Source organism: Plecotus auritus (genome assembly GCF_963455305.1).
Source record: "Plecotus auritus genome assembly, chromosome: 10".
NCBI classification, from domain to species: Eukaryota; Metazoa; Chordata; class Mammalia; order Chiroptera; family Vespertilionidae; genus Plecotus; species Plecotus auritus.
The window spans coordinates 20261517-20286529 of record NC_137785.1 but is presented as its reverse complement, the minus strand read 5'-3'; the positions used below and the strand labels follow the sequence as shown (position 1 = coordinate 20286529).

The following is a 25013-nucleotide window of genomic DNA, read 5'->3' as shown; positions in this document are numbered from 1 at the left end:
GTATAAAGAAAATGGGTCCCCAGGTTCCTGAGTCTGGCCAACCACCCACTGACTGCGGTAACGTCAATGGTTGCTAGGTAGAGTTTCACTGACTAAAAGCATTTTGCTCTAAGCTGGGTACCCGAGGTGGGCTCCTAAATTTAGATGTCGCACACAATCTGAACAGCCCAATAGGGAATTGTGTCTTCTAAACCAATAAATGGAACGATGTGAAACTATTGGGAATGAGCCAGTTGGATCTTGAGGAAGACATCAATCGCAGAGCAGAGGTCTTCTTGGAAGATTATCTGCAAAGGGAGGAGGGAGGTGGTTAACCTGCGCGTATCCCCCAATATTCATACTTCCTGCCTTTGAGGTCAGAAATCGTACTTGCTTGGCTCTTTAGTCAATCCGGTCCTTACCCCCTTCTTTGCATCCATATCCCCGCCCCCAAGTCCGCTACTACCCAATGTGGAGTCTCGACTTGGACCCCCAACTCCTGACCAAATCCGTTTCTTCGCTCGGCTAAGCTTCTGCACCGCCCCTTCCCACTTGCTCCGCCAATCGCTTGTCTTGGTCCCGCCTCTTTCGGCTCGTCCTCTCTCACACCGTCAATCCGTGCCTTAATGTCCCGCCCCCTGACCGCCGAATCCGCCAATCCCTGTCTTTGGGAAGTGTGGCCGGGTATCCTGAGGCCCTAGGGGTCGCGCCGGAGGCGGGTGGAGGCGGAAGTGGTGGCGCCGGGCTCCAGGAGTAGGAAGAAGCCGGGGCTGCAGCCGGAGTGGAGCGACTGGAGCAGGGGCGGTCGCGGCGCCATATTGCGGCCCTAAGCGGCCACGACCGAGTCATGGCCGAGACCTACGGTGAGGATTCTGGGCGTAAGCTGCGGTCGGGTGTCCGGGCCCAGGAAGGATGCGGCCTTCGGGATGGGGCGGGGCTTCAGTCAGGGGGCGGGGTCTGGTATTATGGGGCAGGGCCTAGTGGGTGCTGGGAGGGGTTTAGTGGGTCTGAGGCTGAGCTTAATCGATTTGGGCGGGGCCTGCGGGTCTGGTTATGTGTTTAATAGTTTGGGGCGGGATTTGAGGGAGGCCAGTCATGATGGATCAGGGTGGGCATTGAGGGAGAGGGTGGGCCTTAAAGTGTCGGGGCGGAGCCTCCGTGGTTGGGGCAGGGCTGAATAGCAGGGATCGAGTTTGATGGGCTAAGGGTTTCCTGAAGGGATGCTCTGGACCCTGTGACTGCTCTGGCTTGAGAGGTCTGGAATGGGGTTGGGGGTGAGCTGTCTTTGAATTATGGGGTGGGACTAGTGGCAAGGGGTGGGCTTCAAGCTTGAGAATAGGGGCAGGGCCTTGGGTAGAGGGAAAGGAAGGAGGGACTTAGAATTGGAAAATCAGGATGGATGGATAGGAGGTGGAGGGTCAGGGTGCAGTAGAAAGATCACTGGTTTAGGAGTCAGAGGGAGCAGCATTCAGTTAACAAATAGAGAGAAGCATAGGCAACAAGTGCAAAGACCCTGAGGCGGCAAGCAGCTTGTCATCTTCTGGGAGTAGATTGAAAGCCAGAGGCTAGAGTGGAATTAATGAGTCAGAGTGGTAGGAGGTGAAGTCATGAGGGGCAAAGGTGAGATTGTAGTCCTCGATAAAGGAGGCCTTAGCAATGTAATGGCTAAGATCTTGGACTCTGGAGCCAGTTGGCCTGGGTTTGATACCGGCTTTGCCTAGCTGGGGGGCCTTGGGCAAGAGTTAGCCTTTCTGGCCTCGGTTTCCTCATCTGGCAAATGGGGATAATTATTAGTACAACTCCCTCATAGAATTTTCCCAAGGATTAAGTGAGTTGTTGATGTAGGTAAAGAACTTTAGAACTGTGTCTGGTACATGGTAAACATTATATAAGAATTTTGTATTATTGTTGTTACCCACTACTCTGCTTGTGTTTGTTTCTCTCCCTGTAACTGTAATGGTCTCTTGGGTTCCATATTTTCTCCTGTATGTTTCTCTTTGTCTGGATTTTCCTGATTTTGGCTCCATCTGCTCAGACTTCCTCTTCAAATTCCTGGTGATTGGCAGTGCAGGAACTGGCAAATCATGTCTTCTTCATCAGTTCATTGAGAATAAATGTGAGTGTCTGGGAGTGGTCCCGGGAGCACTGAATGATGGGTATGGGCATGGTGTGAATAAGCGGGCAACGGTTGGATGGGCAGGGGCAGAACTGCCCATAGATACAACTCCAGTGCTGGCTGCCTGGTCTTTGCTATAGTGTATGCTCTTTGCTAGTTCCTCCTTGAGCCTCAGTCTCCCTAGCAATGAGAATGGGTTGAGGGGGCCTTGGAGGACAGGGAATCCTCTGAGCCCCTACACTGCCTCTTTTTGCCCTCCCACTACTCCCAGTCAAACAGGACTCCAACCACACGATCGGAGTGGAATTCGGATCTCGGGTAGTTAACGTGGGTGGGAAGACTGTGAAACTGCAGATTTGGGACACAGCTGGCCAGGAGCGGTTTCGGTAAGTGGGCTGGGCTCCCAAGGAGAGAGAGAATAGGGGTGGGGGTGGGGGAGGAGAGAGGAGAGGAAATGGGAGAGAGAGGTGTGCAGAGACACTTGGAGATACAACAACGATAGGAGCAAGGGGATACTGAGAGGGCAGGCAAGGCAGAGGGAGAGAGAAACTGAGTAGCAGGTATATACAGCCAAAGAGAGGAGGAGCCTGGAGAGAGGATGATAGAGACAGAGAGAACAAAGACAGGGAAAGAGGGACAGGGATAGCAGAGAGATGGAGAAACCTCTGTGTTGGGGCAGAGAGGGTAATGAATAGAGCTCGGTGCACAGTGTCTTCAGGAAATGTGTGGAGAAAGGTGATAGACATATAGAAACCCTGAGTCTGAGGAAGAGACAGAAGAGAAACAAGGGAATGCAGTCCATGAAGAAGAGCTGCTAAGTTAATAGTCGTGTGTTAGTGTACTGTGTGAGCCGCATAGACGCCAGGCCAGAGACAGCGGGCGAAGGAAAGGCAGGTGTGCGACACAAACTGGGTTTGCAGTAAGTGCTCAATAAATGCTGCAGAATGATTGCATGAGTTCTAGAGGACCCAGACTGGTGGCACAGGGAGATGCAGACCGTTGGCCACACTGGGAAGGGGGCCTCCCCCAGACACAGCAGAAGAGGGATAAGCAGATGTAGTTGCATAGCATCTGGCCAGGACTAGGCAAAAGGGAGATGACAGAAAATGTTGAATGAATGAATGAATGAATGGTGAGCATGAGTGAGACAGACAGAATAGAGATTTAAACACACACACACACACAACAGAGACAGAGAGAAAGACACAGACCAATGAAGGAATACAGAAAGACAGGGACACAGGAAAGTCAAAGACAGAGAAAGACTCAGAGGCAGACAAAGAGCTTAGTGATGTAGAGGTTGAGGGAGATAGTGACTGTGAGACAGAGAGGCATTGTGAGACCAGATCATGCCAGGTTTTGGGGGAAGGGCTAGCAGTGAAGGGGGCCTCCAAACCACCAGTCTCTATACAGAGGGGGGCAGTCTTGGGGCAGACCCCAGCTTGTGAGGTGACTGGGTCTCCCTGGCCCCCCAGGTCTGTGACACGGAGTTATTACCGAGGGGCGGCTGGAGCCCTGCTGGTGTACGACATCACCAGGTAGGTGTATGAAATGGATGGGGTAGGATCTGGGTGGCCCCTCTCCTGCACCTACCTCCCTTTTTTTCCTTCTCCACAGCCGGGAGACTTATAACTCGCTGGCTGCTTGGCTGACAGACGCCCGCACACTGGCTAGCCCCAACATTGTGGTCATCCTCTGTGGCAACAAGAAGGACCTGGACTTGGAGCGTGAGGTCACTTTCTTGGAGGCCTCCCGCTTTGCCCAGGAGAACGGTGAGAGCCATAGGGTGAGCGACAGGGGTGGGGACAGTCCCCTGGGGCCGGGGACCTTCTGGCTCTCTGTGGCCGTGTCCAGCAGGAGAATGTTGAGGTTTAGAGAGGTCTGAGTTCAAATCTGAGTGTTGCCACATGTGTATCATGTGACTGCTCTGGTCCTCAGTTTTCTTGTCTAGAAAGTGGGGTCACAATGTTTCTGTCTCACATCGAGCATGATGGTTAAGGGGCATGGTTCATGGAAAGCCTTTAGCACCACCTGGATGGAGTGGATACTTGATAATGCTGGCTGCTAAGAAGGTTTCCACCACCATGGCGAGGGCACAGGGTATTGGTGTAAGCTAGAAACTGCAAACTCCAATGGTCCTAGGGGACAGGCATGTTTTGTGATTAAAGGAGATAGGTTGGGCTTGACCCACGTTAGCAGGCACTGGCATCAGTGGAGTGTACAAGACTGACAGCCTGTTAAAAGGTATGCAAGCCCTCACCGGTTTGGCTCAGTGGATAGAGCGTCGGCCTGCGGACTACAGGGTCCCAGATTCGATTCCGGTCAAGGGCATATATCTTGGTTATGGGCACATCCCCAGTGGGGAGTGTGCAGGATGCAGCTGATCGATATTTCTCTCTCAATGTTTCTAACTCTCTATCCCTCTCCCTTCCTCTCTGTAAAAAACTAATAAAATAGCCCTAACCGGTTTGGCTCAGTGGATAGAGCGTCGGCCTTTGGACTGAAGGGTCCCAGGTTCGATCCCGGTCAAGGGCATGTACCTTGGTTGCGGGCTCATCCCCGGTAGGGGGTGTGCAGGAGGCAGCTGATCGATGTTTCTCTCTCATCGATGTTTCTAACTCTTTATCCCTCTTCCTTTCTCTCTGTAAAAAAATCAATAAAATATATTAAAAAAAAACACTAATAAAATATATATATATATATATATATATATTTTTTTTTTTTTAAATAAAGGTATGCAAGTACAAACCCATTTGAAAATATTGTGTTGGCCCAATGTCTGCTGGCTTAGGGACTGTTCATATTCTTCCAATTTGTAACCTCCAGGGTTAGAGGAGGTTTTGCCATCAGAAAGATGCGAGTTTCAGTCCTGGCTCTTAATTTACTTTGAGGCCTTGTCATATGACTGACGGGTGAACTATAGTGGACCTGGGCCTTGCTAGATGGTGCTAAGGACATGGTGATGAAGACAGCCGTGGGCCTAGCTCACAGTCCAGTGTGGGGTAGTGGGCAGGCAGGCACATTTCCAGACAGTGATAACCCAGAGGGATCAGAACCAGGCTGGGGGAGACACAGGGGCCCATGGGAGCCTGAGGAGGCACCTGACCCATCCTGGGAGGTCAGGGAGGACTTTCTGGGGGAGGAGATGTGTGATCTGAGCTCTGAAGGAAGAGCTAGGTGAGCACCTGGGGAGAAGGGCACTCATGGCAGGGGAATGGTGTGTAGAAAGGCCAGGAGTGAGGGCAAAGGTGGCACGTGTGAAGAACAATGAGAGGCAGCAGGTCAGGGTTGGAGTGGAGGATGGGGATTGGCTGAGGCCCTGACCTTCTGAGTGTCTGCCCCCAGAACTAATGTTCCTGGAAACCAGTGCTCTCACAGGGGAGAACGTGGAAGAGGCTTTCCTGAAGTGTGCCCGCACCATCCTGAACAAGATCGACTCAGGTGAGGCCCAGAGTGGGAGTGGGAGTGGAAGATAGGGGCCAGAGGTTTCCAAGGGACCCATCCTGATCTCTCCCCTCGCTTCCAGGTGAGCTCGACCCCGAGAGGATGGGCTCAGGCATTCAGTACGGTGATGCTTCCCTTCGCCAGCTGCGGCAGCCTCGGAGTGCCCAGGCCGTGGCCCCTCAGCCCTGTGGCTGCTGAGACCTGCGGAGCCAGGTGGGATACTGGGGACTCAGGGACTGCAGGGGTGGTCTCCTGGCAAGGGGGAGTATAGTTCATCAAATATTCATTGAGCATCTACTATGTGCTAGGCCCTGTTTAAGCCACTCATGAAACACAAAATCCCTGCCTTCAGCCCAGCCAGCATGGCTCAGTGGTTGAGCATTGACCTATGAACCAGGAGGTCATGGTTCGATTCCCGGTCAGGGCACATGCCCGGGTTGTGGGCTAGATCTCCAGTGTGGGGTGTGCAGGAGACAGCTGATCGATGATTCTCTTGCATTCTTTCATCATTGAAGTTTCTATCTCTCTCTCCCTTTCTCTGTGAAATCAATAAAAATGTATTTTTAAAAATCGCTGCCTTCATGGAGGAGACAGACAATGAACAAGATACATAAGTAAATTATATAGTCATTAGGGAGATAAGAACTATGCAGGGCAAGGAGGGGTGGGGGGTGGAGGAATGGAATTTTGAACAGGAAGATAAGGCAAGGCCCTACTGAGAAGGTGACTTTTTTTTAAATCCTCAACCAAGGGTATTTTTCCCATTGATTTTTCTAGAGAGAGTGGAGGGGAGGGAGGAGGGGGTGGAAAGAGAGAGAGAAACCTTGATGTGAGAGAGAGATAGTGATTGGTTGCTTCCCTCACACGCCCCAACCTGGTTGGCGAGTGAACTTGAAATCCAGATAATGAGCCCTTGACTGGGAATCAAACCCAAGACCTTTTGGTCTTTGGGCTGATGTTCTAACTACTGAGCAAACCGGCCAGGGCGAGAAGGTGACATTTGGGCAAAGACTCAAAGAAGGTAAGGGAGAAGGTTATATGGGGATCTGGGGAAAGAGTGTTCTAGGCAGAAAACAGCTGGTGCAAAGGCCCTGCGGCAGTGCTATGCCTGGCATGAGTGAAGAAGACCAAGGAAGCTAATGTGGCTGGAGTGGAGTGGAGTGTGTGTGTGTGTGTGTGAGCGCGTGCGCATGTGTGTGTTGAGGGGGTGGTACAGCAGGAGATGAGGTCAGAAGTGGAGGGAAGCAGATCAATTAGGGCCTTATGAGCCACAGGGAGGACTCTGGCTTATACGCTGGATAGGGTGGGAGCCATAGGAGGGCTCTGAGCAGAGGAGGGATGGGATCTGATTTGGGTGTTCATAGGGTCCCTCTTACTGCATATAGAGGGGGACTGTGTGGAGGGCATGACCTGGAAGACCAGTGAGCAGGTGAGAGATGATGGTGGACAATACCATCATCTGGGGGGGAGGGGAGCAGAGGAGGTGTTGAGGTGTGAATAGGTTCTGTATCCTCCCTAGTTTCTGTCTCCAGTCTTGTGCCCTCTTGATGTAGCCATTGGGTCTTTCTAAAGCACATCCTATCCTGTCCCTCTTGCTTAAAACCTTCATGGCTCCCAGGGTCCATGGGACACAGCTGAAGCTCCTCAGCCTGATGTTTGACTCTGCATCTCTTTCCACCTCTCAGGCCACTGTAGCCGCACTAAAGTTTTTGTATATTTCTGGGTCTTTGCTCATTTTGCTCCTTCTGCCAGGAACACTGTTCTTTTCCTCCTTTGCATACTAGCTTCCTCCCTCTCCTTCAGGAAGCCTTGTTTGTTTGAAACGACTTGACAGGCTGGCAAGATCCTACAGGATTTGGTCCCATCCTGACTTCTCTAGGGGTGTGAATGTCTTCCCAGTGCTCCCCTCTGTACTTCATGCCCATTTCCACTCCCAGCCATCGGCAGTTCCGGAGTGGCTGTGGGGAAAAGGGGTTATACTGGATATGCTTTGAAGGCAAAACCAACGTTATTTCCTGATGAATGCGTATGGAATTTGAGAGAGGAGTCTGGGTAAGTTCTTTTTTCCATCCAGGCCTTTCCATCTGCTGTGCCTCGGTTGTGCGCGCCTTGTCCTCCTGCCTCCTTTCTTACACCAGCTCCTCCTCATCATCTGGTCTCTGCTAACATGACTCGTCCTGCAGGAACCTTTATTCCAGACAGGGTCACTCCCTCTGGCTGGTGGTCTCAACTTATTATTTGTACAGCATTTGTCTTCTCCATCTGAGAAGGAAAGGAGGTGACACATCACAGACTCCAGAGCCAGGCTGCCTGCATGTAAACTCCAACTCTGTCACTTCACAGCTAGGTGACTCTGATTTAACCTTGTGCCCTCATTTCCTCAGTAACAGTATATGCCTCATGTGGATGTTAAGAAGATAAATAGTTAATTCATGTAAAGTGTTTAGAACAGGGACCTACACTTAGTAAAGACTCATAAACAAGGCTGCTTATTCTTTTTCTTCCTTTTATCCCTTTAAAGCAGGGGTCCTCAAACTTTTTAAACAGGAGGCCAGTTCACTGTCCCTCAGACCGTTGGAGGGCCGGACTATAGTTTAAAAAAAAAACTATGAACAAATTCCTATGCGCACTGCGGGCCCAGGACGAGTTGGCTGCTAAGCAGGACAGGCAGCGGCATCCGGCGGGCCGGATAAATGTCCTCGGCGGGCCGCATGTGGCCCGTGGGCCGTAGTTTGAGGACCCCTGCTTTAAAGACTCTATGCAGAAATGAATGAGTATACTCTTCACCCTCCCTCCCCCAGGGCTTAGCCCAGGGTCTGTTTCAGGGTTTGCTCTCAGGGAAACAAATATAGTAAGATGATGCTTTTTCACTTTGTTGACTGCAATCTGCTGGAGGAAATATATGTTGATCTAATACAGTCACACACATATAAAACTGAAACACATGTTTTCTTAGCACCAATATTCTTTTTTAAAAAAATAATTGAGGTGATATTCATTCATATAAGATAAATCTAGCCATCTTAAAGTGTGTCATTCAGTACTTGCACAAGATTGTGCAACCACCACCTCTGTCTCATTCCAAAACATTTCATTACCTTAAAAGGAAACTCCTTACCCATTAAGCAGTCACTCCTTATTCTCTCCAGCCTCTGGCACCCACTCATCTGCTTTGTATTTCCATGGACCAAGCCTATATAATGAAAATCTAATATGCTAAGTGTCCGACCTTTCAACCAGTTGCTATGACATGCACTGACTACCAGGGGGCAGACGCTCCAATCGGTAGGTTAGCTTGCTGCTGGGGTCCAGCAGATCTGGACTGGGCAAGATGGGCTGAACACACCCTGGAGCCCTCCCGCTGTCTCTCCCCAGCCTGATCGTGCACTGGTGGGGATCCTGCACCCTCTCACAATCCGGGACCCCTTGGGGGATGTTGGAGAGCCGGTTTGGCCCGATCCCTGCAGGCCAGGCCGAGGGACCCCACCGGTACACCCAGGCCTCTAGTTATTACATATGATGCACTCTGATATTTTCTGTGTATTACATTTTATTCTTTAAAAAAATGTTTTTATTGATTTTAGAGAGAGAAAGGGGGAGGGATAGAGAGATAGAAACATCAATGAGAGAAACACATGGATAGGCTGCCTCCTGCACCTCCCCTTACTGGGGATTGAGCCTGAAACCAGAAATCGAAATGGAGACCTCTTGGTTTATGGGTTGATGCTCAACCATTGGACCACACCGGCTGGGCTCTAGGGCTCTGTTTTATTCTTTTTCAATCAAAGATTGGTCAAGGCCCACCAAACTGATTTCCCATCCCATTAATCCAATGTGCAGCATTGGATTAATCACCTGGAGATCTGTAAAAGCTACTGATGCCTGGGCCTCACCCCAAAGATTCTGAAGTGATTACAGGATTCCTGGAAGCTCCCAGGCATTGGTATCTATAACAGAGCAAGAACCACTGACTGAATGTGTCTCCTCAGTTTAGAAAGCTCTAGAATAAGACCTGGAGTCTGGGTGATCCAGGACTGTAGGAGTTACATAGATACAAAGGTGGGGACATGAAATTTAGACACTGAACTACCTTTTTACAGACTCAAGGGGAGAGCTCTCTGAGGAAACAAGGAGAAACCCTCATAGAGAATGCCACAAATTACATGCAGATGAGATATAGAAAGTCAGATAATGTAGAAACTCTGAGAGAGAGAGAAAGGTATGGAGAGTCAGACACTGATAGGAGGGCAGAAAGATACCCAGAAATGAGACAGACCCACCAGCTGGGCAGAGCCAGGATCCTTCCAGTTCACCTCACACTTTTCTTTCAGCTCACCTGTTCTCCAGGACCAGCCCTGTCCTTCTGACTGGGGTCCAGACCTAGGCCCCGGGAGGCCAAGTCCCTCACCTGGCCCCAGAGAAGCTGCCCTGATACCTGTTCCCCTTCCCTGGCCTGGTTGGGCCTGGCTAAGGGGCAAGACTGAGCCACGGGGGAAGGGGGAATCCGTACCTGCTGCTGCTTCCTCTGTCTTGGCTACCCCCTACCCCCCTCAAACTCCTAACCACTCTCAAAGAGTTCCCAAAGCCTGTGACCAGGGCCATTTGGCCCCAGCTCCCCCGGCCCTGCCATTGCGAGTACGAGTTATTTATTACCTGAAGGCTTCTCCACTCCCATAAAGCATTGTTTATACCCGTGTCTTGGCCTCCATCATTTTGGGATGGCAGGGAGGGAGGGGAGGCAGAAGAGATATCTGATGGAAGAATGAGTGTCATGGTGCTTGAGGCCATGTTTCTGGGTCAGACATGGTGTGGGGATACACCATGACTCCATGACTCAGGTAGGTGCCTGTTATAGAGGGAGTCTGTCACTGTGTGCACATTTTAGGACGGTGTGCACTGGAGGCCTACATAAATAACACCGATGTCCCTGTGTTTGTGCCATTACTGATGGTATCTGTCAGAATATGTGCTGCTTGTGTGTGTGACACTGTTTGTGATAATTCTGTGTCCTCAGTGATTGTATTCATGAGACTGTTTGGGACATTGAACAAAATGAATAAGAATTCAGGCCTTGCCCTGACCGGTTTGGCTCAGTGGATGGAGCATCGGCCTGCGGACTCAAGGGTCCCGGGTTCGATTCCGGTCAAGGGCATGTGCCTTGGTTGGGGGCACATCCCCAGTAGGGGGTGTGCAAGAGGCAGCTGGTTGATGTTTCTCTCTCATCAATGTTTCTAACTCTCCCCCTCCCTTCCTCTCTGTAAAAAATCAATAAAATATATTTAAAAAAAAAAATTCAGGCCTGTGGGTGATACCTATACATGCCTGATGCCTGAAAGCCTGGGCAGTGTCTGACTTGCACGTGTGCCTCTTAGGTCTTTGTGTGTGTGTGTGTGTGTGTGTGTGTGTGTAAATATATTTTTTATTGATTTCAGAGAGGAAGGGGGGGTGGGGAAGAGAGAGATAGAAACATCAATGATGAGAAAATTGGCCACCTCCTGCACGCCCCTCACTGGGGATGGAGCCCACAACCTGGACATGTGCCCTGACCAGGAATCAAACGGTGACTTCCTGGTTCATAGGTATATGCTCAACCACTGAGCCATGCCCGGCGGTCTTTGTGTGTTTTGATGTGAATTTGACTCCTTTGATACACCTATATGTGACCATGAACCCTTTCTGTGTGTATGTGGGGCTTTGTGCAACCTGGACTAACGTGCATACTGAATCCAGTCCAGTATGTTATCTTGTGTTCAGGTGAACCTAGGACACCTCATGCTCTGCCAGAGATAAGTCCCTTCCGTACACTCCCAACTGCTTAGCCACACTCAAGTCTGCTTTCACCCACACTGGGAAGGCCTGCGTCTCTGTTCCACCTAGGCGAGGCGGAGGGGGTGGGGCATTTAAATGGACCTCCCTTCCGTCTGGGTGGGTGACAGCCCCCAACACAATCCTCCCAGGCTCAGTCGCCTAAAATGTTCTTGAAAGACGAGGCTGTCATGCAAATATCTTCGCTGCATGGCTTTCCTAGGTTACTTTATTCTGACTCGAACACTTGTCTCGAGGGGACAGGGTGGAGTGGGGCATATGTCTGCACATCCCTTCTAGTCCGAGCTCCCTCCTCTCAAGGACATTCCGCACGCAGTTTTCCTCCGTTATATAAAGGCCTTATGTAAATTATTGCTGGCGTATTAATTTACATATATTTCCCAACTACCTGCGCCGACATTACTCAATGTCTCATCCCTATTCTTGAGCTGTGAGAAGGTGGAGCTGTAAATGACATCGATGATTTGCGTGGCACATCCCCACCCCGCTACTCCTTCCGCAGCGCTCTCGGCTCTGAGAAGATGGGCTTGTCCATGTAAATAGAATTATTTGCATACCCCTCCCGTGTCCTTTGCATAATGTTTGCAGAAACTTCCCCATTCAGCCCTTTCTAATCCTGTGCCTCCGCTCTCGCAAAAGGGGCGGGGCGTAGAATTCAAATGAGCCTCGTGTCGGTCGGCCCACCTCCCCTCTTTAGAGTGTGGCTGTTCTGAAAGCCCATGCCCCGCCTCGCGCGGCTCGCGCCTGCGCACCGTCTCCTCGGCCCGGGTGCGGTCACGTACCCACCCGGAGAGGCGGGGGCGGAGCGTCAGGGGCGGTGGGGGAGCGTCAGGGGCGGTGGGGGCGGGGTATGGCGAGCTGTGCGGCGCAGGGCGGCTGGAACAAACGGCGGCGCCGGGGTCGGAGGAAAAAGCTCGGTGAGGAGAGCTCGGGGACCGAAGGGAGCGGGGCGGGGAGGGCGCTGGAGTCGGGGCGCCGGCGCGAGCCGGGCAGGGCGTGGGGGCGTGCTCCGGCCAGTGGTGGCGGAGCTAGGCGACCCTGGGGAGGGAGGAATGGGGGTGGGGCGTGGGGGAGGGATCGCGCGACAGGCACGTTGAGTGCCTGCCGTGGCGGTGGTTGAGGTGGCAGCGGGGAGCGCGAGCCTGGCGGAGGGGGAGGGGAGTGGGCAGGGGTCCGAGCGGCCTCAGGCCCTACCTCCGTCGCCAGCTGCGCCCCGACGGGGCCTCAGTGCTCGCACCGACGGGAGTTGGTTGGTAGGGGGCGCTCGTTTTTCCCTAGTCCGGTCCCCGAGTGCGTGAACCCTTATCCGCCCTTCTCTGTCGCTGTGGAACCCTTCTCCTGCGACTCCCTTCCGTCCGTCAGTCTCAGGACCTCCCTTCCGTCTGGATGTGTGTCAGCCTCCAACAGGCTTCCTCTCGTTGGGGTAAGGTCGACCCCTCCACCCCGGTTTGTCCGGCTCTCTTAGGCCCTCCCTCCCAGCTTTTCTCCGGTTTTTCTCTGTCCTCCCCCTCCCCTCCACCCCTCCTGTACTTTTTTGTCTCTGGACTCCTCAATTTCCTCTGCCTGTGTACCCCCACATTCCCTGTGTGTCTCTCTGGAACTGCCCGGCAGATCACCCCTATCGGTCTCTATTCCCCACTCTCACGGTCCTTTTCTACTTCAGGCCCCTCCCTCTTTTCTGTTTGTCTGTCTCAGTCTGAGCTTCTCTCCCCTTGCCCCACCGCAGTCCTCTGTCTTGGGTCATCCACCCAGCTTTACTCCTCCACCTGTCCTCACTGACTCTTATCTGTCAGTGACCCGCCTTTCCCCCCAAATTCCTAGGGTCTTCCCCCCCTAGTTGGCTCAGTTTTTTTTGTCTCAACAGTCAAGTTTCTCTGCCTTTCTACTGCTCCTCCATCCTTCACCCTTTCCCCAGCCGCTGCCTCTAGCTCCTCAAATATCTCTCTCTCTCTCTCTCTCTTTTTTTATCTCTCTCCAGTAACCCTGACAGGTCCCTTCCCAAGACCCTAGGGACAGCAGAGGACTTGGGGACCAGCGAGCACCCCCAGGGCACAAGAAGAGCTGCTGCCACCTGCCCTGCTTCACCCTGCCCCTCGCCAGGCCCGGCCGGCCCTGCCGCCCCGGCCCCCAGCTGCATCAAGTGGAGGAGAAGGAGGCAGCGGAGGAGGGTGGCATCATGGGCCCAGGCCGTGCCCTCCATGCCAGGGGGATGAAGACGCTGCTACCATGGACAGCCCGTGCCAGCACCAGTCCCTGAGTCAGGCTCTCCCTCAGTTGTCGGGTTCTGTGTCAGAGCCCTTGGAGCCTGGCCGGTCCAGGATGGGGGTGGAGAGCTACCTGCCATGTCCCCTGCTACCCTCCTACCACCGTCCAGGAGCATCTCCTGAGGCCTCAGCAGGGAGTGGGATCCCCAGAGCCACAGCCACTTCCACCTCAGCCAGCCCCCTGCTGGAGGGCTTTGGTGGGCAGGGTGGTGGCGAGCTGCAGCCACTGCAGAGTGAGGGTGCTGCGGCACTGGTCACCAGGGGGTGCCAGCGACTGGCAGCTCAGGGCGCCCGGCCTGAGGCCCCCAAGCGGAAATGGGCAGAGGATGGTGGGGATGCCCCCGCACCCAGCAGGCGGCCCTGGGCCAGGCAGGAGAACCAGGAGGCAGAGGGGGAGGGTGGCCTGGGCTGCAGCAATGGCAATAGCCATGGCCGTGGTGAGGCCAGTGCCCGCTTGAGGGCGGAGGAGCTTCCTGCTGCACCTGAGCGCCTGGCCCTGGACTATATCGTGCCCTGCATGCGGTACTATGGCATCTGTGTCAAGGACAGCTTCCTGGGGGCGGCACTGGGTGGCCGAGTGTTGGCTGAGGTAGAGGCCCTGAAGCGGGGTGGGCGCCTGCGTGATGGGCAGCTAGTGAGCCAGCGGGCTATCCCACCACGCAGCATCCGTGGGGACCAGATTGCCTGGGTGGAAGGCCACGAGCCAGGCTGCCGAAGCATTGGGGCCCTCATGGCCCATGTGGACACTGTGATCCGACACTGCACTGGGCGGCTGGGCAACTACGTCATCAATGGGCGCACCAAGGTAAGGCTGCCCAGCACACATTGATTGGATGCCTCATCCTCTGAGCACCAGTGCGTTTGGGGACACTTCTGGGGTCACAGAAGGGTTTAGGCAGCTTCAGTGGAGGGGGTGTTAGAATTTGCTTTGGGCTTTCACTCCCTATGGGGACTCTAGAGATCTGTGTGCTTTCTTCCTGTGGGCCATAGCTGTGCACCTATAAACCAGGGTTTTGGCCTGTAGCCGCAGTGCTTTTTGATCTTACCAGGGATTCTCTTAAAGAACCTGAGAGATGCTAACATTCATAGCCCCACACATGTGCATGGGCCCTGGTGGGGTTCACAGGCTCCTGATGTCTGTTCATGGGCCCCAGACCAAGAACAGTCCATATAGATGTTCCTGCCTTCGTCTGTCTATCCACACCTGTCCCTGTCTGCATCTTTTTCTGGTCCCCCATCCTTTCATCTATCACTATCCGCTGGCTTGTCTGTCTCATCCATTCTGTCCCCATCTGTCTCTGGCCGTCCACTCAGTCTCCCAGCCAGGAGAACCAGGAGTTGGAGGGTGGAGGGTGGCAGTAGGTAGTGAGGTCAGTGCCAGGCTGAGGGAGGAGGTGCTGCCTGCTGCTCCTGGTGCTGGACTGCATTGTGCTCTGTGTGCCATAGTGTGGTATCTGCATCAAGGACAGCTTCCTGGAGGTGGCACTGGGTAGCTATGTGCTGACTGGGATGGAGGTCCTGCCCCATCATTCCCATTTCACCCCATCCTAGTCCCTGTTCATCCTATCTGCCCATCACTGTATCCCTGTCTGGCTCTGATCTGTTCCTTGACTACCTGCCTTTGTGTCTCTTCTTGGTCCTCTTTTCTTTAGAGTAGTAGTTAACACTTTTTAGCGCCCTGAGCCTTTTTGAGAATCTGCCATTTTACATTATTTTCTTAAGAACAATGTTGATTTGGTTGGAGTTCATGGGCAGTTTTCAGGGCCTCCTGGGCCTCCAGCTGCCCATTCTGGAATCTGGGCCAGGAGCTCTGCACTGGACAATGGTCCATAGGGCCTTTCAGGCCTGCTGACACGATAGTTCTCTTCATGGAGGGTGTGAGGGCCCTGGCCTTGAGCCCAAGTCTTGGTGTCATTTGGAAAAGGCTCTGTAGGGAGTGCCCACTGCATAATACCAGTGATGCCTGGCTGATGGCACAGGCTGGCTGTATTCTGCCCTTTGGGCATGAGGCTGTGCTCCTGATGTCCCCTCCCTTCTTTCTTAGATCCCATCTCCAGTTCTGCCTCTGTGCAGCTTCCCTCTCAGGCTAGAGCTCGCTCCGGAATCAGGGCTCCCCTGGGGCCAAGGCCAGTATCCTCTCCACCCCAGCTGGAACTTGTCCTACTTCCCTCTCCCTCCTGTTACTTGATAGCTGGAGAGCCAGAGGCGGCCCCTCCCTGGGCTCGCAGAAGAGATTAGCAGGAGTTTCCCTGACCACAGGGTGCTCAGCAGCCTCACATCAGGTTTCCCCATCCTTACAGGTTGGGGGTTAAACCATAAGAGCTGAATGGCCCAGGGTAGGACACTGCTGGGAGCCTTTTCTCATCCACAGGATAGGAAAACGAGGTTAAGCCTCCAGCTAGTCTGTGATGTTTTAGGGGGGGAGGCGGGGTAGAAAGGACAGATCTCTTCCCGTTTGGTGCCTTGGATGTGATTGTAGACAGGGCCCTGGCTAGAATTGGTGGGTGGGTGACTCCCAGGAGGTAAACCAGGGAAGTTTTATCCTGGGAGGTAAACCAGGCTAGACTGAGAAGGGAGGGGAGGAGAGCTCCTCTCAGACCCTCCCCTGCCCCAAAGAGACAACCACTGCAGGCTTCCAGCTTTCAAGGACAATACCTGGGCTCCCTCCCCAGGCTCTGCAGAAAGAGGTGTAGGGTGCTGGGATGGGTGGCCACAGTGGTGATGGGGGCACTGATTGCTCTGGATCATTCTAAGTGGAGCTCCTGTGTTCTCCGGTCTTCCCTCCTCTTCCTCTCTGGTCCCTCTGCTCAGTTGGCCTGTAGGTGGGAGAGAGTTGACTCCCACTGGCATCAGGGACTACCAGAGAGGGCCTGGCCGCTTTGATTTGCCCCTTTAAGAGCAGCTTGGGGGTGGGGCCTGCTGTCATTGGCTCAGTCTCCAGCTTCTGATTTGAGTGTGTGAGTGTGTGGAGGGGCTCTGGGCATGTGGTTACCAATAGTCTTGAACTCTTCAGTTTCCTGGCTCTGATCCCAGCTGTCCCTTCCCTGAGGTGGAAGGGTGAGGAACAGATTTCCACATTTCCATGTCACTTTGCTTGTTGTCCCTTTCCCTTGTGGGGGAGGAAGTAGATGCTTCTCTGGGGCCAGAGTAGGCTTCCATCCTCCACTCCCTATGGTGTGTGTATATGTGGGGAGAAGGGTGGGGCCTTAAAGGGCCTGTTTCTGTGCCCAGCCTTCGTGTACAAGTCCTATTCCATGCCAGACTCCAGGGGGTGTCCCTGCTCCATGGTGGGAGGTCCTGTGTGAGGTGCACAAGGCAGGAGGCATGAAGGCTCTGAGGCCCAGAGGAGTGCTTTCAGGCAGCAGCTTCCTTCTGGGCACTGGGGAGACAGGCTGGCCCTGGGGCTTCCACGGGGCTGCCTGTTGGGCCAGTACTAGGTAAACAAGTACCACTCCGGAGGGATGGAGTGGAAAATCAGCCCAGGTGCCTTTAGCTAGAGTACTCCAGGCAGGCCCGAGGCCTTGGGGACAGGGTTGGCCTGGTCAGAGAACAGTCAGGAGGCCGGAGAGGTTGGAGCAGAGTGAGCTGAGGTTGGTGTCTTTGGAGGCTGTGGTCAGGAATTTGTATTTTTTAAAAAATATATCTTTATTAATTCCAGAGAAGAAGGGAGAGGGAGAGAGAAATAGAAACAGTGACTCACTGATTCCCGGCCACCTGGGCCACAGCTTGCTCTTTCCTCCTGGTGAGGTGCTTGCTCAGAGCGCTGACCCATGTGTGTGGAGTGAACAGTGCAAAGAAGGTACTCCTTCTGAACCTGGGCCTGCTCACTGCTGTGCCCCAGTGCCACCCGAAAGAAGAGTGCTCTCCACTGCTGGATGGCCTACCCTACCTGGTGGCAGCTCTTCTGGCCTCTTCTAGGGCAGGTGCTGTGGTGGATCAGGTGCATATGTTCAATGCAGAGTGGTTTACAGTCATGCTGGGTGCGCCCTGGGAATGATGTGTTGGGAGGAGGCCTCGGCAAGCTGTTTTAGCATCAGACACATCCTTTTTTGTTGTTGACAATCCTCACCTGATATTTAGAGAGAATGGAAGTGAGGGCGAGAGACACAGAGAGAGAAACAGATACATCGATTGGTTGCCTCCTGCACACACCCTAACCCGGGGCCAGGGATTGAGTCTGCAACCAAGGTACATGCCCCTGACTGGAATCCAACCTGGGACCCATCAGTCCACAGGCCGACATTCTAGCCACGGATCCTTTTTTTTTTTTTTTTTAAATATTTTTATTGATTTCAGAAAGGAAGGGAGAGACAAACATCAATGATGAGAATCATTGATCGGCTGCCTCCTGCATGCCCCCCACTGGGGATTGAGCCTGCAACCTGGGCATGTGCCCTTGACTGGAATCGAACCTGGGACCCTTCAGTCCGCAGGCCGATGCTCTATTCACTGAGCCAAACCGGCCAGGGCACCACTGATCCTTTTGATCAGGAATGTTTATCTCAGGGCTGTCTTCCCCTGTGTGGCCTATAGGTTCAGCTAGTGTTAGTGGGAGTAGCAGCCAGCAGTCTCACCCGGCCTCTGAGTCGAGATGTCAAGACAGATGGTCCCGAGCTGGGGAGGAGCTGGAGGGTCTTCGTGTCAGTGCTTCCTTATTTGCCTCATCCAGCCCTTTTAGTGGCTTTGGGCAGAGGGTAGGACTGGGACTTTTTTTTTAAATGTGATTTCAGCCTGTGCTTTGGCTTTCTATCATGTGGCAGGCACCATGCTGGGTGCCTTCTCATTTATGTCTTGTTCAGTTCCCACAACAACCTGTGAAGGAGCTGTCAGTTCCATGTCATGGATGAGGAACCTGAGACCACTCTCCCTTCCCCCTTCCCCTCACATCCCAGCTCGTGTGGCAGCTCTAAATGAACCTGTGTGTTAGGTCTGTAGGGACACCTGGGCCCTTTACTCACACCACATCCACCTTTTTCCTCAGCTCCTTGATGAGAAAAACAGGCCCTAAGTGGCTGGCTCAGGGCTCAGCATGGTCAGGGCTGGCCAGGGCAGGGGCAGCCGTCAGGGAGAGGAGGTGAGAACCTTGTGGCTAGCCCTGTACACACAAAAACCTGTACAAGACCTTGAATTAGTCCTATTAGATCTGTGTGGTCAGGAACCTCCAAAGTTAGATTCTCAGAGGGGTTAATGCCATTGTGCTGTAAACAGAGCAGGTATTATTAGCCCCATTATATAGATGAGGCAGTTGAGGCCTGCTAAGGTGATAGGACTATCTAGGGTTGCCCAGCAAGTTATCCTTGTAGTTGGGATTAGATCTCAGGTTCTAGTCACACTCTAGGTTTTAACACCTGTTTAAATATGTAGGAGACATAATTTACTTAGCAGGCATTCTTTGTGGTCAGGCGCAGTGGTTCTCAGCATTGCTGTGTATTAGAATTACCTGGGGAACGTTTAAAAATTCCAGGCTCCGCATACATGAGAACTTTTAAGGTAGGCCTGGCAGTGTCCCAGGTGGTTCCACTGCAGCCAAGGGCGAGAACCCCTGGTGTGGGCTATGAGGCCACTTCGCTGCACGCCAGAAAACGCTGACACTGGTTTTATTCTGCTGAAATGTCTGAGGTGGGGTCTGGTTATCTTTAAAAATGAAACCCTCAGTTCCTCATTAAGCCCTTCTGGGTGCCAGCTCTGGGGGTGGTGGGGGTGGTGGTGGTGGTGGTGGTGTGGTGTGGTGTGGTGGTGTGTGTGTGATGGGCTGTTGAAGCCCTGGAGCTGTGGTTTCTGGTGGATGGGGGCTTGGCTAAAAAAGGTGAAAGTTTGGACACCTGAATCAGAGATGAGGAGCAGGGAGAGTTGAGAAAGAGGAGGTAATGGCTGCTTCCCCAAATGTCTCTGCTTAGCCCCAGTAAACTACTTCAATCTGTCTCTGCCAGGCCATGGTGGCGTGTTATCCAGGCAATGGGCTGGGGTACGTGAGGCACGTTGACAATCCCCACGGTGATGGGCGCTGCATCACATGTATCTATTACCTGAATCAGAACTGGGACATCAAGGTAGGGTGTGGGGGTGGGGATGGGGGTGGTATGGTGTGCATCCACTTGGGTTTCCACTTGCAGCTCAGCTTCTAACCTTCTCTGGTTCCTCTTCTCTACCCACATGGGGGTGGGGCAATCTGGCCCCTGGCTCCTCCTGGAGAATGGCACCTCCTTTCCAGCTGTGTGGTAGCAAAGGCCCCTCCTTCGAGGAATGGTGCAGTCGGCCCTGGCCCTGGCATAATGACTCCTCCCCTCTATTTCCTGTCTTCTTTAGTAGCTTCCTGCCCATCTCCATGGTGATGCAGACTCTAGGTTGGCATTCATGTTTAAGAGGCTGAATGGTGGGAGGGAGTGCTGTGTGCAACTGCTATGCCCCTGGTGGGCTCCTGGGACAGTAAGTGCCAGCCTCCTGCCTCAACCTCTGGTCTGCCCTCAGGTGCATGGCGGCCTGCTGCAGATCTTCCCTGAGGGCCGGCCTGTGGTAGCCAACATTGAGCCACTCTTTGACCGGCTGCTCATTTTCTGGTCTGACCGGCGGAACCCCCATGAGGTGAAACCAGCCTATGCCACCAGGTATGACCCATACTTCTGGGATATGCTCAGGAATACCCCCGAATGACTAGGACATGGTGAAGTACTGAGAGGGGACCTAGGTGGGAACAGAACCAGGCTCAGGGTAGGCTCTAGTGTCACTGGATATGGTGGCTGGAACTGAAGAAAAGTGATCTCTAACTGCCTTCCGGCACTGCTCTGGTCCTCAGGTACGCCATCACTGTCTGGTATTTTGACGCCAAGGAGCGAGCTGCAGCCAAAGACAAGTATCAGCTAGGTACCTGCTTCCCAAATGGTGTCCCCTCCCAAAAGTCCTTCCTATTCCACAACTTCACCAGGGCTCTAAGCTATCTCATCCACTTCCGTTTTTTACTAAGTTCCGCTGCCTTTTTCCTTACCTCTGCCCACCTTCCCAAGTCAGCCACTCTCCTGCATGAGCCCCATCTCTTCTGGTCCTCTCCTCCTCTTCCCAGCTTTTTCATAGCCTCTTAGTCCTATCCCTGTTGACTCATTATCTCCTGTCCCCCTCCCTCCCACCAGCATCGGGACTGAAAGGTGTTCAAGTACCTGTATCTCAGCCGACTACACCCACCTAGTGGTCAGCCCCAGAGCTGCATGGACAGACAACTTGCCTTGATTTCAGGAGAGCCCTGGGCTGGTGCTCCCTGGCCAGCGGCCTACCAGTCTTGGTGCCTGCTCCTACCCCGCCACCGCTGCTGCTTCCGACTTTGCCTATGTCCTGCCTGGTGTGAAGGGTTCCCTTAGTTGCTGAGGACCAAGCAGAGGAGAGACCTGTGCTGCCCTGTGATGGGAGTTGGGGCTGTGACCTGGGCAAGGCCAGTGCCGGGGGGCTACCATTACTGGAGCTGGGACCTGTGTCTTGCCCTGTCTAGTCGTGCCCCTCTCAGATGGGGAGAGCTGGAAGGGGGCATTGTCACCTCCCACCAGGATGCAGGATTTGGGATTGAGGTGAGTCATGGCCTCTTGCTGGCAAAGGTTTGTGGGGGGAGTATCTGCAAGCCCCCTCACTCCTCCAGCTTAGAATGTGAAATGACTCCCAACCCTCTTGGCCATGGCACCCTTTGGACTAGGCTGCCGCTGCTTGGGCAGGTAAAAGGTGCTGGGAGGAGTATGGGTGTTAAAGTCCTGTCAGCCAAGAAATAAAAGTTTACCTCAGAGCTGCACATATCTGACTCCCCCTCTTCCTCTTGGCAATGACATGTCTCCATCTGTAATTCAGGGCCTTTGTTAAACAAAGGGGGTAAGAAGGTCTGAGAGTGGCTGAGTCGGGCCTCGGTGGGGGACATTACCCAGGCCTGATGCACTGCAGGGTGAGGTCTTTGTTGGTGGGGCTCCCCATAAGGAGCAGAAGAACTGCTGCAGAATGGTGGTGAAGAAGAGGAGGATCTCTGATCAGGCCAGGCCTGCACCCAAGTACATCCACTTTCCTGGGAACACAGACTCAGGGTAAACACCCCATGTATCTAGGCTCTGCCCAAGCTGGCCCCCTTTCTGTGTGGCCCATAACTAGGGCAAAGGGCATGAAGAAACGCCCTTATCCAGAAAGTTGGTGGAGTTGAAACAGTATGGACTCAAATTGGATAAGGTCCCCTGTGCAGACACAAGCAGAGAAATCATGAAGGTGCCCTAAGGGGAATGTGCAAGTGCCCATGAACTTGGTGCGATAGCCTTTCATGTAGAAGCCACTGGGAAGGGGAGCTTTATTTCTTGCTCCCAGGGCTGCACATAGGCTCACGTGTGCTGTCAGTCAGCAGGAGCTCCCCAGCCCTGTGCACAATCCGCAGGCTCGGTGAACACCTTGGGCAGGAAGTGGCCGTGCAGGTGGGTGTTGCAGGTAAGGCACATGACAGTCCCAAGGGTGGCCCTTGCTCTTCTGTAACAATGTGTTGGTGTATGGCAGGCTTGGGAAGTGTGCCAGACCTACCATGTGTCCAGCTTCCCCTGCACGTGGGCTGGGTCCAATGAAGTGTGAGCCACACACACACCCCACTCCACCCCTAGCCATTCCTAAACCCTAACCCTCTCAACTTGGGCTTTCCTGCTGGCATACATGCCACCTCTGGGAACTAGAGAAGGGGAGAAGCCAGTAGGTCAGGGTGGTGCTTGTGGTCTCTGTGCTGCCGAAGAAAAGGTTATGTGTGGTCATCAACAAAGTTTCCTCCTGGAAGTAACTGAGTCTTTCTGTTCCTGCGAACAGAGGAGAGGGGTACTGCTGAGTGCTAGGTGCCTCCTTGTGGGTGGCATGGATGGAGTTTAGGACAGCAGGGGCCTGCACCTTATCCATTTGGCCTAGGAAGCAATCCATGAAATCATAGGGCTCCCCAGGCTGCCGTGTCCCCCAGGTGCCACCGGGTTTGCTCAGAGATGAAGACCTGAAGTTCCGGTGGTGTAGGCCAGGGAGCCAGTCCAGGAGGGAGGGTAAAATGTACACCTCGGGGACAGGATCTCAATAGGACGAGCAAGAAAACTAATTTCCCTCCAGGGAGATTGGATCTGATGTCATACATTCTGTAACTCCTGTTCCAAGATTCTCAGTCCTATTCTAATGATCCACTCTAGGCAGGTTTATGTGCTCAGGATTTGGCATAGGTTGGGCTCCCGAGGATTGTTGGGCTGGCCCTCTCGCCCATCTGGAACTCATGATGCAGAAGTTGTCATTGAAGTCCGGGAGCCTCAGAAACTGGGTCTTTGTAGTCATAGCGGTTCCCCAAGAGCAGGAAACATAACATTAGAAACCCAGGCATTATCTAGTAGCCGCCAGGTTCTAACAGGGCTCCTGGTAGTGAGAACACAACCAGATTATAAAGCTGCCTCCAGCTAGCTCTTGGACTTAACTGGCTTTTTCCATTCAGCAGCCTCTTCCGACCATTGGCTACACTTACACCAGGCCCATCTCCTCTCTGAACAGGCTGCAGCAATGGTGGCTCAAATTCGCCAAGCAAACAAGCCACCTCCAGGACACACTCCTCCATCACGGGTACCCAACTCGTTTAAGCACTTCTAATGCATATTTGCTCAGTGTCCTCCAGGGCCGCCCCATAGAAAACACGATGCCTAGCCTGGCAGGTGTGGCTCAGTGGTTGAGCATGAACCCATGAACCAAAAGGTCACTGGTTCTATTCCCTGTTGGGGCATATGCCCGGGTTGCTGGCTCTTATCCAGTACGGGGCATGCAGGAGGTAGCCAATTAATGTTTCTATCTCCCTCTCCTTTCCTCTATGATATCAATGAAAATATATTTGAAAAGAAAGGAAACCGGATGCCTGGGGGTGGGACAGAAGGGGGCGGGCTGGGAGCTGACCCTGACCCTCTGGCAGCCAGGCGGACTCCCAGGTATCCCTTGGCTCAGCTGCTTTCCAGACCCCTTGGCTGCCATCCCAGCCTTCCCTGCCCTCTCTACACATTGGCCCCACCTCTGCTGGTCCCGATCCCTGACCGAAGCTTGCTCTCTCTGGCTCTTGTATTGCTGCTGGAGCAACCAGCCCCCGGACTGGACCCTACACTTTAGCTCCGCCCCACCTTCTCACCATTTGCGCTCCTTAACATTGATTTTCTATTAGGCCTCGCCCCACTCTCCCGCGCCCCCCCCTCCCCTTTATCACCCTGACCGGATGCCCAGGCCTGCTCTTCCGCCTCCTGAACCTCACGCTTCTGCAAAGCGTTTAATGATTGCTATGGCCCTAGCCAGTTTGCTCAGTGGATAGAGCATTGGCCTGCGGACTGAAGGGTCCCGAACCAAGGGCACAGTCCTCAGTTGCAGGCTCCATCCTGGCCTTGGTGGGGGCTCCTGTGGGAGGCAACCGACAGATGTGTCTATGTTTCTCTCTGTCTCCCCTCCCTTCCACTGTAAAAATCTATGGAAATATAGCCTCGGTTGAGGATTAACCAAAAAAATAAAGACTGCAATGGCCCTGCGGCCATAGGAGGTACCCGCGGGCAGCACTAATGCGCCCCCCAGCGCTGCGTGGCCGCACAGCACCATTGCGGGGCGCGGGCCCAGCCGCACTGTGAACCGGGCCTGAGGCCAGAGCCACAAGGAGCGGCGCTCAGCGGGTCCTTGGGAGCTCCTCCCCCCGCCACCCCCAGACCCCAGAGCCCGCCCACAGCTCCTTCCTGCTTCAGACACTGGAGTTCCCGTCTCAGCCTCTCATTCAAGGCTTAGGAGTTCACATCGCCAGCTTCTTCCCTCAGACCCAGGAGTCCAGGCTCCCTCTTTCTTCTTCCCTCAGGATCTAGAAGTCCAGCTCCCCAGTCCCCTGCACCCACAGAACTAGGCATCTGGGCCCTCAGTATCCACCCCTTCCCCCCCCCCTCCCCACCCCAGCCTTGAACCAGGAGAACCTCTGCTCCCTTCTCTTCCACCGATTGCTCAGGCTCCTCCCTCAGGGTCCAGGAATGGAGTTGGGGATAGGGTAGTGCAACTCCGCCTTTAACCTGGAGCTCAGGCCGACTCCCCCCACCTCACCTCGCTCCTCTTCCCAAACTACCAGAAGTCCAGGCCCCACCCAGTGACCTTTTTCTGAACGCCAGATTCCAAGGCCGCAACCTTCCCCAGGACTCATCCCTCAGCTCTCTTCATTCGGAGAACCAGGAGTTCCAGCTCCCAGCCCCACCTCCGCGAATCCAGAATTCTGTACCAGCACCCACTGCCAGGACTGCCTCTACGAGGGCAAGGTCTGTCCGAGCTCCAGCTGCTGCAAGTTCCCCAGCAGGGGAAGAAGCGTGGGGCGGGGCGAGGGGGTTGTGGGGGGGAGGGCGCTCTCTGTCAGTGCTCGCACT

General features: G+C 53.7%; 2 protein-coding genes and 1 pseudogene across 14 annotated transcripts; 2 read left to right on the top strand and 1 right to left on the bottom strand.

Moving 5' to 3' along the window:
* Positions 1–632: 632 nt before the first annotated feature.
* Positions 633–10235, top strand: RAB4B (RAB4B, member RAS oncogene family). Of its 3 annotated transcripts, XM_080645792.1 has the most exons (8): positions 654–842; positions 2015–2095; positions 2367–2481; positions 3571–3633; positions 3713–3867; positions 5441–5536; positions 5622–5752; positions 9871–10235. In XM_080645792.1, exons 1-7 carry the CDS (start codon positions 827–829, stop codon positions 5735–5737), a joined length of 642 nt encoding a protein of 213 aa, XP_080501918.1. In that variant the 5' UTR covers positions 654–826; the 3' UTR covers positions 5738–5752; positions 9871–10235. The 3 variants fall into 3 exon arrangements, with proteins under 3 accessions (XP_080501919.1, XP_080501918.1, XP_080501920.1); XM_080645793.1 differs by lacking the exon at positions 2367–2481 and having other exon boundaries at positions 633–842; XM_080645794.1 differs by lacking the exons at positions 654–842; positions 2367–2481 and adding an exon at positions 1110–1234.
* A 1825-nt stretch (positions 10236–12060) lies between these two features.
* EGLN2 (egl-9 family hypoxia inducible factor 2) lies at positions 12061–21399 on the top strand. 10 transcript variants are annotated; one of them, XM_080645901.1, is made up of 7 exons: positions 12208–12282; positions 12644–12788; positions 13344–14434; positions 19560–19679; positions 20098–20234; positions 20423–20490; positions 20754–21399. In XM_080645901.1, the coding sequence occupies exons 3-7, from the start codon at positions 13592–13594 to the stop codon at positions 20807–20809; spliced, it is 1224 nt and encodes a 407-aa protein (XP_080502027.1). In that variant the 5' UTR covers positions 12208–12282; positions 12644–12788; positions 13344–13591; the 3' UTR covers positions 20810–21399. The 10 variants fall into 10 exon arrangements, with proteins under 10 accessions (XP_080502033.1, XP_080502034.1, XP_080502029.1 ...); XM_080645902.1 differs by having other exon boundaries at positions 12209–12282; positions 12728–12788; XM_080645899.1 differs by having other exon boundaries at positions 12211–12282; positions 12623–12788.
* A 62-nt stretch (positions 21400–21461) lies between these two features.
* LOC308235942 (cytochrome P450 2F5-like) lies at positions 21462–24216 on the bottom strand (annotated as a pseudogene). Its single transcript has 5 exons — positions 24165–24216; positions 22292–22421; positions 22032–22107; positions 21765–21860; positions 21462–21713 (listed from the first exon to the last, which is right to left on the bottom strand). The product of its transcript is annotated as a cytochrome P450 2F5-like (transcript).
* Positions 24217–25013: the final 797 nt, after the last annotated feature.